This window comes from Saccoglossus kowalevskii, chromosome 5 (assembly GCF_978046115.1).
Source record: "Saccoglossus kowalevskii chromosome 5, keSacKowa6.1, whole genome shotgun sequence".
Taxonomy (NCBI): Eukaryota; Metazoa; Hemichordata; class Enteropneusta; family Harrimaniidae; genus Saccoglossus; species Saccoglossus kowalevskii.
Window position 1 is genome coordinate 28,820,877 of NC_140645.1, and position 13,940 is coordinate 28,834,816.

General features: G+C 32.7%; 1 protein-coding gene across 1 annotated transcript; it reads left to right on the forward strand.

Moving 5' to 3' along the window:
* The first annotated feature begins 494 nt into the window (after positions 1-494).
* Positions 495-7,458, forward strand: LOC146745984 (tyrosine kinase receptor Cad96Ca-like). Its single transcript, XM_085499456.1, has 11 exons — positions 495-597; positions 2,535-2,807; positions 4,569-4,721; positions 4,861-4,905; positions 5,175-5,245; positions 5,447-5,663; positions 5,750-5,857; positions 5,957-6,111; positions 6,776-6,898; positions 7,001-7,112; positions 7,352-7,458. The coding sequence occupies exons 1-11, from the start codon at positions 495-497 to the stop codon at positions 7,456-7,458; spliced, it is 1,467 nt and encodes a 488-aa protein (XP_085355582.1).
* Positions 7,459-13,940: the final 6,482 nt, after the last annotated feature.

The window sequence follows — 13,940 nt, forward strand, 5'->3', positions numbered from 1 at the left end:
TAGAGATTGTGTCTATAAAGTTTCAGCTCAAGTGTGCAACCCATCTTCGAAAAGAAGAGTTTTGAAAAATTTGAAAATCGGCAGAATAAGAACAATAAAATAACAAAAGGCTTTTGATGCTGACAGTTATTGTACAAACAAATTGACAACTTGTATGACAACTTTTAAACGCCACTCCTATAAGTCCTATAAGATAGTCTAGTTGACTATCTAATTGTAACAAGTCTATTTAACAAAACTATTTTTTTTTAAAGTGTATTTCCATAGGGTTAATTCTGAAATAATTTTGTCTTGCAGATACTCCTTTTCCAGTGAATGAAACCCAAAATGAAAAGTCAAGAGCTAATGATGGTGAAACAGGAGAACTACGATGTCAGTTTAACAGCAATCCTACCTCTACATTACAATGGTTTGGTCCAAATGGAAATGTTCTCACATGCAATGACAGAATTACGATATCTAATTCTACTCAAGGAACATTACATGAAAGCATAATGACAATTAGAAAAACTGAATCTGATGATTATGGTAACTACACGTGTTTTGCTGAAAGCGACTTTGCAAATGCAACATTTATAGTTATGTTTGATGGAAAACGTAAGTAAACGATATTGTTACTATTTTATATTAAAACTGTCAATGATTGTGTTAACTTCATATTTGAAGACTCCTAATATCAAGGAGGTACCTTCATTTTTTGAAGTTGAAGATAGATGATATATTAAAGCATTTTTTTTATGAAACACGAATAAGCATATAGTTACGGGAATATGTTGGAACACTGCTTTCGAATAATCACCACTATCATAACTGTTTGTTGTTTGTAGTAAAATTAAATGCCAGTGAAAATAAATTGTTTTACATTGCTTTCTATTATTTCAAACGTGCCTTATTTTTCCCATGACTAGACAGTTTTTAAATATATTTAATATATTTTTTTTCTGCAATTTCTTGGCTAGCCAACATCCAACTGACCAAATATTCGTCTGCTTGATCTAAAACTCAGAATTACCAATGGTGTATTTTGTTTGCAAAACACGGTATAACGATACTCACTAATAAAGTAGGCTTTCAGGTCGGGAAGAAAATTGCCTAGTGAAATTACATACGATTTTCTGGTACAATGCTGTGAATGGGCAACACGCACAAATATTGATAATCCAAGGCCCAGTTACATTAGCTGTCATTGTGGCACAGTGCCATAATAATACACTGTACAAGAATAAATTTAAAACAAACATCCAGCGTTCAGGAAAAATATATTAAACAGTCAGAATAACCCTATTATGTATGTCAAATGTCCAGCATTGCTGATTGGAGGATTCGGTGGCCCTGAACAGATCACTTATGTTTGGTTTTACTTGTACAAGTCTCATTCAGTATCAGGCTAGTTTTCAATTCCCTGGAGTATTTGTATAATAATGCACAGAGGTGAGTTTAATATTATATGCAGCCTCTTCAAACACACCAGGTCACACAGGTTTATTTTCACTTCGTCATATGACATCCGCATCTTATTTGAGAATCACAAATCTGGTCTTAAACATTCTGTTTATTTATTTATGTTCTGTTTCTTTTTCCTGAATTGTTACTGAAAATGTAAAGTAAATGTCAGTAAATTGTTTTGAAACAAAGAAGGTATAATATTTGATTACTGAATCTGGCAATGCTATTTGTTTTGAAATGATGGACGGCTGATATGACTTGTTTATGATATGTATGTATGATATGTATGTTTTGAAAGATGCAGCTGGAAGATTACAGTTGCAATAAATTAATGTACATTCAGTAACATTCTATAGTTTGAATATGAATTTTAATATTTTACTAAAAAGTTAAAACAGATAATATAGATAAAAAATGAACTTATTGGTATAGTTAACATAGCAGCAAAGAGTTTTCATTATAAGGATTTCATGATTGCAGCACATATTTGAATATTTACTTTCTCTTCTGTTGTGTGCGTGATTTATATCTGGCGCTGAGATGTTATACGATGGCCATTCTCGCCACCAAAATAGAGACTTGTAGCTTATGTGTACCCGTTCAAGATTCTCAATAAGCATGTTATAGTAGTGTGTGCTATTTTGGGGGCGGGTGGGAGGTTGGTGGGTTATATCAGAAGTATCATATTACGTTCGTCATGCTATTTTTTTGTTTGCTCAAAAGATTAACTTATGAAATGTAATGTGAACAACCAATAAGGAAAAATGGTATTTGAGATAATGAATTGCATGTGTATAGTTCATTGATGCATTGAATTATTATTCTGAACCCGTCAAAAATATTTAGTTTGTGATTTTGTAGCATAATTCTAGAACAAAGGTGATAAAGAAACTAATCCCAGAGACAAATGAAGATAGCTCTGTACAGTATTATTATTCTCCTACACTCCCTAAAAATATATACATTGCTATAATAACATATTGATGTATCCCCTGTCACTGTCTTAACATAATTTGTGAACATCATCAGATTTTGAATGTTTAGTAAGGATAGACATCTTACACTACATTTTATTTTCTTCTCAACAGGTAGACCAGACCCAGTGTCGGATATCGAGTTATCCCCATCCCGTAATACTATAAATGTGACATGGATTCCGGGATTTAATGGAGGCGAATCGCAGTCATTTTATATTGAATATTGGGTATCACCAGATGAAGAAAAACAATTAACAGTAGAAACAACAAGCAACAAACTAACAATTGATGGGTTACTACCAACGACAGAATATAATATTATTGTCATCAGTAAAAATATAATAGGAGAAAGTAGAAGTCAAACACAGTCGATGATTACTGAGGGTAAAATTATAACTATTGTTGTAAATAATATAAGGTCTTTATTGCAATCAAAGGCCTGTGGGCAAAAATACATAAATTATAAATCAAATAAAAACAGTAATATCTCACACTGTGTTTATAAATTTCGTAACGTAATTTTAGGGAATGAAAAGGAAAGGCTGCAAGGGATTTCAATTCATTTCTGTCTTCTGACATTAACAACTTTTAAAACTTCTCATATGAGGGCGGGGTAAAAAATATCTAGGGATGTATGTTTTCCTAATTCATTATTGTTGTAAATAACCACTATGTACTTTTTGTTTGTCATAAAATGAAAGTACTTACTTTATATTATTTACATAAATGACGTTTGCATTCCTTTGTGAAACACATCGCGATTTTTTTTAGATTTGTCTCAAAATGTCTACATACCATTATTTATATTCGTTGATTGTTGACAAACTTATTAGAATACCACAGAATACGTATTAAGGCTGTACGTTTATCGTATCGACCGACGCTTAACGTAATGCCATCACATAATTCATGTGATAATCTTAATATTAATACTTAATATTAATACTCCTCCCGTGTGTAGTTATAATAAGTTAATGAGACATAACGGCCTCAACCTGAGTTATCGTTGGGCTCAATTGTATTTCAGTCGCGCGCTACGTCGTTGATGTAAACGATGTAAACAATGTGATGTGACGTAAACGTGACACACACCTTTTTCCAAATGAGAATGAATGTTTTAATTGTATGTGTTTCGCGTTAGATAGAATATCAATTGTACAAAACGAAGAAGATTGTTTGTATACCTGACAATTTTAAAATAGCTAATTTTGATCACAAATGCCATGCTAACATGGGTTCCATCATTAAAGTGTGCACAACTAATCTAATCTTTAATGTGGGCAAATATTTTAATTGATATTTCCAATCTGTTGAAGTATGTATGTTGAATACATATGACAATATTTTTTTTCAGTATAATGTAGTGTAATTACGTTAACATATGGTTATTGTTGCTCAGAATATAAAACTACCCTCAATAAATAGCAATATATGAAGTCTAGCAACATATAAGCTCGTCAAATGTAAGACCATGCAATTTACAGCTTTTTTCATATCACTTTCCATTCTCTAGATATTTAACTTTTCATTAATTTATGTAGTCCACCATCCTGATTCTTCAGAAATTGAGAAAATAATTTCATCTATAACTTCAAGAGTTGAAATTCAAATTGACTTAAAGTTCAGAACATGGTAGCATACATGTACCGGTACCAAACATACATAAAAATAGTTGTCAGGGCAACAGAACTGTGAATATTCATTTTTGTTTTTTCTACTAAATGCTCAAATTTTCTTATATTGTATACAATATTGTATATCATTTTGAGTAGGTTTTATGCATGATATATTAGCGTCTGACCATAACAAGAAGACAAAAAAGTGTCATTCTACTTATAATGATTAAAATAATGATTTTTATTGTTTTTACGTTATTTCTCACGTTATAGATGAGTACATTTTCTCAATTTTTCACAACAGTGGATATGATGTCACACTTTACCCACAATTTTCTGCTGGAGAATCAAGATGTCGGCCTACATAATACTGATGAAAAATTGAATATCTAGAGAATGAAAAGTGAGGTTTTTTTTTTAGTTTGGCTTGACTTCCCTTTTAAGTGTATATTATTTTCCTATGTTATAATGCAGAACACGTGTTATAGCTATTCTATCTTAATTAACAGGATAATATCTGTATTTATAGCTCAGCCAGCCAGCAATGTTGATCGTAGTAGATCCTCACATACTAACGCTGCAGTATACGTCGTGCCAAGTGTTATCCTTATTTTGTTGGCGATTACGATTGTACCTGTTAAAATAGTTTTGAAAAGAAGAAGTCAACATAGACAAAATACAAGTGAGTAAAATTGAATTAGCTTTATACTCGATAACGTGTTCTATTATGTTTATTTCAAATATCTTCATGCCAAGTATTATTTCATTTATAATGAGCATAATTCAATTGTTATACCTGACAACACAACATTGTTACACAGACGACACAGTTTTTGATGATAAAAGATACGAAAATGTGGCTGTAGGTGAGTCTAAAATAGATATATCATGATCATATCACACATTAGTTTATATGATCACAATTATGATACTGTATAAATTATTCTATATAATTTTTCATTATCTCCACTATTTGATAATTTTGTCTCGCTTTGTATCCCGAGTCAAATATTGTATAGAGAGAACATGAAGCTTGAAATAATTTTAGATCGCGCCACAATAATTTGCTATATCACTTTTATTCCTATATCAGTTGGGTAATTAAATTGTACTATAATGTTAATAATGTTGACAGAAAATAAGTTTGAACCTAATAAGAACTCCGAAGAAGCCTATGAATCTATTGAGAAAATTTGTTCCACTAAAGTGAGTACAATAATATTAAATTTAAATACATCTCACACTTATGGTAATATTCTAATTTGTAACTGCTATTGTGTTGTTAATCAATGTAAATTTGATTGAATTTATATGGAGGGAAATATGATAACTGTGTGTCCTTATTTGAAGAATTTCCTTTCATAAACACGCATTGTATCTTTCTAAATCACAAAATATTTGTTGCAGAATGAAGTAAAAGAAGAGGAATATGCTAAACTTTCATTTGACAAGAATGAAGTTGTTTACATGAAATCAGGACAGAAGACAATCGAATTTCCAAGAGACCGTGTTTGTATCAAGAGTATTATTTCGACCGGAATGTTGTATGAAATCAGTAAAGCAGAAGCATGGAATATTAATGGCGTCTCTGGACATTCTAATGTAGTGATTAAGAAGAGTAGTAGTGAGTATTAGGTGAAACATTCAATTGAATTGTATTTATCTTCAAAACGAAATAAAAATAATGTGAACCATGATACCCATTTTCAGACGGCGATCCTCTGGTAGAGAATGAAATTATGAAGGAAATAGAAATACTGCAATCAATAGGTGGACACAGTAATATAATTCGAATGCTTGGATGTTGTACAGAAAAAGGTGGGTAGACTGAAAGAATACAATATTTGAAAAATGTGATGCATCAAATGAGTTGTTCATGCAGTAACTCTTAGATTAATCTCCTAGTTTGTTATTTAGTCCCCAGTTACATAATACTGGATCATTTAAATGTCGACTTGAAGACATTCCTCCAATCGCAGCACAAATATGAAGCCATGGAAGCTCCGAATAAAGACCTGATTTTATTCGTATTGAATATCGCCAATGGAATGGAGTATCTGTCTAGCTTAAAGGTATTATCATATAATCACTAATGTGTGTGTGTATGTAAGCCGGGATATTATCTTTCTGAATTAGCATTAGCATTAATATATACTTGTACAATCGAGTTGAAACTTTTCATGTCAGCAAAATGTGCCCATCAAAATGCAGTAAATAGCGTTTCAGAGGGTTTATATTGCAAATTTGTTAAGGAGCATGCCGTGGACCCTCTTGTAAAGTCACGCCTTGGACGCGAGGTTGGTGAGCAGATTTCGGCCCTCCATGTAAAATTTCGTGTCGCCGCCTCTGTGGTATAATCAAAAATGCAAATTTTAGAAACATCACTGCAGTAATATCATTTAACAACTCACGTGCGTTAATTCGCGTCATCCTAGGGTGATTTTCATACCACAGCAACGTCAAAATAGTTCATCCATCGTCCAAATGGTACAGCCAAGAAATGACGTTGAACTTCAAAATCACTCGGCTTTACTGAATAACAAATAAAATACACATATTTACAGTTAACATGTCGTACTCCTTGTTGTTACTACAATTTACTTTTCGTTGTTCGTCACCGCACTTTACTGGGAGCAGCTCACTACAATATGGGGAGAAATATAATGGCCTGTGAATACCGGAAACGCCGAATCTTTACTCATAACATAGTGACATTGCGATTATTTTGTATTTCAGATAATGCATCGATATTTGACTGCTGGACATGTGCTGATTAGTGATGACAAGAAGTGTAAAATTTCTAATTTTGGTTATGCTAGTGACGTAATAGATGATGCGCGGTTCTTTGAGAAAACAAAGGTGAAATGATTACAGAAACGCTTGCTGTAGTAGTAGTGCCCATGATGCAAATGATATTCTGGGTTGATGTTCTGGGTTGTAATATTCTTTCCCTTTTTTCAGGGTAATTTTCCGTATCAATGGATGTCAGTTGAAACGCTGTTAAACAGACGATTTACTCCCAAAAGTGATGTATGGTCATTTGGTATTGTAACATGGGAAATTATAACTCAAGGTAAAACGTATCAGATTTCAATAACGGGGACGTGACGAACGACTAATCGCCACTTTATATTTAGTAATAAGTTGAATGATATTAAATGTAATAGTTATATATTTATTTGTATAGTAAGGACGTGTTTTTAAATGTGCAAAAACTAATAAATTAACACAAACAGTACAATAATTTAGCAAACTGTTGCGCCATTTCTATAATAATCTGAAATTATGATTATCGACATAATTTTTCTACAGGATTAACCCCTCATCAGGATGCAACAGAAGAAGATGTGAGAGTGATGGTAACTAATGGAAAATTATTATCACGTCCAACTCATTGTCGCGCTGCTTTGTATGTATAAATTTTGATATAAATAGTAAATCCATCCGTTAACATGTATACTCACTGTTACTGCCTAATCAAAGCAACCTACTAAGCACAATTTTATTTTTATTTTGTGTTTCTCCACTGTGGATGTTTTATTTTAAGATAAACAAAAATACTTTTCATTTAGTATTTATGCATCATTGCATCATCATACACACTTCACATCTGTTCGTGTTGCAATAGGTATCAACTGATGAAATCGTGTTGGAATCGTCATCCTCGAGATCGGCCGACATTCACCAAATTGGTAAAAACAATTAGATCACTGCTGAACGATAGCAAGGTAAGATCAGGTTGTAACACATTTAAATTCAATGAATAATTAAACAAGAATTATCTTATCATTGACTATACAGTATGAATAATTACTTACTATTGTGTTATATTCTGTTTATTTAACAGGAACCAGATAACTCGTTCAATATTAATATGTCTCCATATGCAAATATATGAACATGACTTTGCATTGAACAAGATGTGCGTTATACGCCCGACAAATGTGTATTTGTTATAAATCGATCAATTAAACAGATGTTTTCCTACTTTTACATCCGCCTAAATCGAATTTCAGCTGCTCATTTATATACTCATATATATGAGGTTTGATTATTTTAAAAATAGCCAAAATGCCGAAATGTCACATATTTTTGGTCACAATAGTTGTACATTCAAAATTGATCGATATTATTTACTTTTAAGAAATTTGAAACGAAATATAGTAGATACCGTTATAATGATTTCTCCCTAATTTATGCAATAGCAATCTTGTGATTGAATGTACTACAAGTTTATTACCTCAAAATCATTTTATAGATTACCTTGTCATTTTATATATCCAGAATGCCTAGTTCACCGCATTTATCTTGTTTTACCAATATTTTAGTAGTATTATTATGAACATTACACAATATAATGCATAACATGTTGTTGTTCGGCATATAATTACTTTTACATAAACAAGTTTGTGGCATATATTAGAGTGGTCGGCAATAAATACACGTATGCTGCAATGACATATGTTAAGTAGTGATCTGTGATCAACGAGTTCATCTTCTCACAAGACACATTTTTAAAGTCACATAATTATAAATAATATGCTGTACGCAAATTACAAATTGTATATATATTTTCTTTATGAAATAACAATTATTATCCAGTCTTTACATTCATAGCCGACAGTCGTGTTGATCTGTGTAATGTGTCACCTTATGGCATCTAATTGCTGTGGTGTAAATTTAATTTTCTATGGCAAATCATTAAACAGAGCCGACAACTAATTGTTTTATTATGCTTCAATTATAAGCTGGTTACAGCGACTTTAGTTGAATTTATCATATTGAGCACCTACTCTAGCAACTAAATTGATGATCAATGAGAACTGCACCTTGACAATGTGGCAATACACATGTCTCTTTATATTCCAATAACTGACCTCGTGTTGTTGGTAACGCCATCTAATAAAGCGATCGTCTTTTACTCAATTAAGTAAATCTATTAGCCATATAAATCAAGGCAAAAAGTAAGTAAACTTACGTTGAATATATTATCATATGTATTGAGCACGTATTCGTGACAGAAGTACAAAACCTATCGATTGTCAATTGTTTATCATTTTCGTGACTTACAAGGAAATGTTTTGCCATCGCAATCGTTTGAGACACCATATGCAAATGTTTGAATACGAAAGTTAATGGCTGCATAACTATCATGCTTGAATTTATTCATTATTAACATCGTATAAACGCAGTATTCATCATGTAAACATGCCATTCGTCGTACTTCCTCGTGGTGTTGTTTCATATTTCTTAATTACCCATGTAATTAATTTTAATAATCTTGACGTGAAAATTGTTAATTAACTAAATGCGGAATACGTTTTTATTCTCCCTTAGAAAATTTGTGATATTTTCTTTTTCTTTACCTAAGCTGTTCATATAAAATGGGCAGTTTTCTAGCGTTTTTTTATTTGAAGATTTACGTGAATTGTAATCTACATATAAACATTTTACCTACCTAAAACATCAACAAATATTTTAATTAAATATAAAGTCGATGATGAGAAATTTGATTTGTGTCTTATTAAATTGCACTGCTTTGTTTAGTGATGATGTTAGTGATTACTTGAATTATTCATATTTCGTGTTTGTACACATATACACTATTTTAATTATGGTTTATTGTAGGTTCATACTTTAATATTATGAGTATTCAATGTATATTATACACATATAAACGAACGTAACAGATTGATATTACCACGAGATCATGTGATTGTAAGTTTGCACAGAATACATTATTACATTTTGTTTCTTTTAATTAAATGAGTGTGCGTAATATCAGTTAATAATTCCCAGTTGGATGGGTTCTAAAATAGCATTTGCTTCCTGGTGACATTGATGTGAAATAAAACTAATTCCATAGATATATAATGTATTAACAATAGTGGAATATCGTGCAGGTTTTAAATACAAGTTTATTCTTTCACGTTAAAAATTCATAGTTTATTTGTGGATTCGTTCCCTGTAACGTCAATACTTATTTTTCATTCTGACCCCAATTAAAAGGGAAATATTTATGTATTACTTTGATATCCAAAACAGTCATGAATACCAGCAGCTGACGACATGAATTGAGGTCAAAGCGCATATAAACACACAACTCAATCTCACCATGGTAGTAACGTTGACAATTTTGCTCGCAAAGTAGCCTAATAGATGGACTTTTCGACCTTTGGTATGTAATTGACCACCCTTACATGGAATGTCTCACGCGCGTAAATGAGCGCGAAGGCGAAAATCACTGCAAGCGCGGGTAAAAATCATGCGGAAGCATTAGAAATTCATAGTCTTCTCTTTGCCCTGAAAATGAGCTCTTTGGGTTGTGAAAACTGTATACGCAACTTCTGTTGGGATCAGTATTTGTATGTCATATCAATATCACATAATATCATATACACATCACATAATGATGTCTATCCATCATATAATTTTATATTTGTACTACGTAATGTCATAACTACATCATTTAACGCCATATCTGCAACACATGGTGGTAAAAAATGGCAAGGCCATCGTTTTTAGGCAACTGACTGAGTATAGAAACCATTAATGCTGTAGAGTGTATTGGGGGGATGTAGGAGCTTATGTTTGCAATGACTGGTTCTAATATGCTATCTTGTTTCTAGGATGCAGCCTAGTATGTTATTGGTTGTCCAATTATGAACAATTGTTTTGGTGGGTCATTGTTTATACACCCTGCAGCTTGAAATGAATTGCGAACATTCAATTTGCATATCAAAGGTATCGAGGACATGAACCTAAGTTGCCTGTATTTACTTCAAACTCACTTGACCCTTGTGTTGACCTGTATTGTGTACCGCATTCCGTGGTATTCAATGGTTGTAGAGCTGTATAGGCTGTAAAGTCTAGATAAGCGTTCTAATTCAGAGGAATGACCAATAGATTCTTATTTATGTAATGTTCAGAATTAAACTAAAATTTACGCACATGTATATGTGTCGTGTTATAAAAAGACCACGAGAAATTTAAAAGCCCAATCGTTAAATGTTGTTGTGGTTGATATTGTGAAATCGAACCTCATTCTTTATTGCAGTCTGCATTTAATATATATATTCAGCTAGGGTATGTATTGCGGGCTTCTTTAACAATGCACAGAGCCGTGTATTTCACCACATGTAGGGTAGGCTAAATTGTATTACTGGACGCATGTGTTTTACACAACTAGGAGCTAGAAGCTATTTATTTTAAAGTTCTGGGATGTGCACTAAAAAGAAGCTGAGATAATTGCTAATTTTAAAATCGTTTTTGGAGTATGTTCCACTATTCACAATTCTACAAAATTTCAACAGTCTATAGCCAAGATTGTTTGGATAATAAAATGCAAAAAAAAATCACTCCCAAGTGCCCACGAACCTGCATCTCTACCTTAATAACATAGAAACTCATGAAAACATATTGCACAAGTCATTGATGTGGCTCATTTTGGGCATTTGCCGAGTGTCCAGGTGGCCCAATCCGCCGCTGTTGACAATAACAATCAAGAAACCGCAAACCATGAATTTACCACATAAATACCACATAAAAACATAGTATAGAATTTTACATACAGCGCATGTTTAAACAATTTAAATACTATTATTTAGACATTCCTAATAAAGATATAAATAGTGATTTTTTCATGTTACGAATGTCAAATGAAGAATACTTACCAAACCCCTAAAATTAATATTTAGCGAGGGCAGCCAAAGCGGTCTTCGGACCTATAGTGATCGCTCTATAGATAAACAGGTGCACTTTCGGGTCAATGGGCGCCGTTTGCTGTTTTTACAAATTATTGAGAGCGAAACAGCTCATCCATGACATCTCCGTGATGTTATTCGATATATATGTACAATTCAACTCAAAGTAATACTCTAACATTGTTTTCTGGGCATGATTGATTGACTCGTACATTATTTATGTAAACTCAGTAGTTAAATTTATTACTATTTGTTATTAATATTTTTTTTTAGTAATTATTATTTTCTGTGCATGGATATATATCTCCTCCAAGGTTAATTTAGGATTAAACAGTTTGGAACACGTTTGACACACAACCTAATGCAATAGACCTTTATTAGGAGATTTTGTCTCAGCCATTATCAAGACTCAGAGAGTCTATCTTATCTTTATATGCTAACATTCATCAATGCATGTAAATTGTGTCCCCACAAAAAACGAGAAAATATAATGCATATATTAAAGACCATGAATATGTTTTAACAGTGCTTAATTGTAACTTGTTAGCATGGTGTCATTTATTTTCCCCGTTAATCGAAAGGTATTATTTACCCTAACTTTTGAAATGTACATCACGTAGTTTTTGTAATGTACGTTACATATTAAGGAGATAAACATATTAATAACGCATTGAATTTCTGAATCAGCATGGTCATCACTTACACATCATAATTGTTCAGTGAAGTGCTATTTTAGATAAAATACACAGCTTGACACGACTCATTCACACGATAGTAAAAACCGATGCAACATAATAACACAAAATATTCCAAGTTATAATTTATGAACATTCTTATTATCAAATACCAAAAGATATAATATGATGTATACCACTTGTTCAATATATGTTTAAGTCATATTTTCTCTGCGTGTTTTGACCCATGACCCACATTTATAGTGGACAAAAACTCTACAAGTTCTAGTGAATTAAATCATTAATCAACGCCCTCTCGTAAGCGTATGTTATGTGAAATCGTACAAACAGTACAGGAGTTCAATTTTCAGTGACTAACAAATGCAATGTATTTTCAGCTCCATACAAGCAGTGTTACTACACTAAGATTTGGGTTTATGTTTTACATATATGAAGTTTCAAAACGCCGGTAAAAGTTTGACAATTTAACAATACGACTAACAACAATTATTTTACAACATTAATTGGGAGAAAACAAAACCCGCATATTATTTGCTCTGTCAGAAGGAGTTGCATATAAAGATTTCAAAATAATTGGATAAATTTGATAAATGTGGCATCTGAAAAAAATACTTTCAAGCTGGTTGCCGGTCATGTCAACGTGGCGGTTAGGTGCAGCTGCTCTCATAGTTCCCAATGTGTTTGAAAAAAAATCGGAATATGTGTGGTATGCAATTAATAAATGGCACCTTTGGTGAATAACATCAAAAGTCTGTTCAGCTGAGTTTTGGTGCAATTGTTCTTCAGGTCAGCGAGACAGAATTTCCTTGCAAGATAAATATTTAATATATTGCCTTTTTTGTACTAATGCTGGTGTTTTTCATATCCCAGTTGGTCGGTTTTATGCATTTTAAATTATAGCACTGTTTCCAGTAATAATGAGTATGTATTTGGTTAGTTTAGATGGCAAATATGTGATATCCTCGACAGTATTTTCTAGGGAAGTGTGCATTGATGATAACTCACAGTTCCAGGATGTAGAAATGGATGACAGTCAATGGTTTCTGCAACACAACAATGAAGACATACAGGAGTCTTGCTTGCAGAGAAAAGCTGTTATTCTGTAGGGTACCCCTGAAAGCAGCAGAACGCAGAGAATCGTCACAGAACGATGATTGAAGCCTGCATCACTTGTCTCACAATATTGCAGTAGCTACACACAGGGTACACAGAAGAAATGATGGACCCAAACTGTCCTCAGTCTGTCCAATTTATAGGCATTAATGGCCCAGACTCAGGGACACAACATGGGTTTCCATGCCAATCAGAATGTGATTTTGCTAGCAGCTGTGTCACGTATGCAACTCAGCGATTCATAAACATCTTTTATTATTCAAATAACAGCACTCCTGGTAGATTCCAATTGTTTTTCCAGAGTTGAAAACAAGTATGACCTGTCAATCACCTTTATGACAGTTATCACACGGCAATGCACACCGTTTCTTCCCATGAGTCCATGAACAC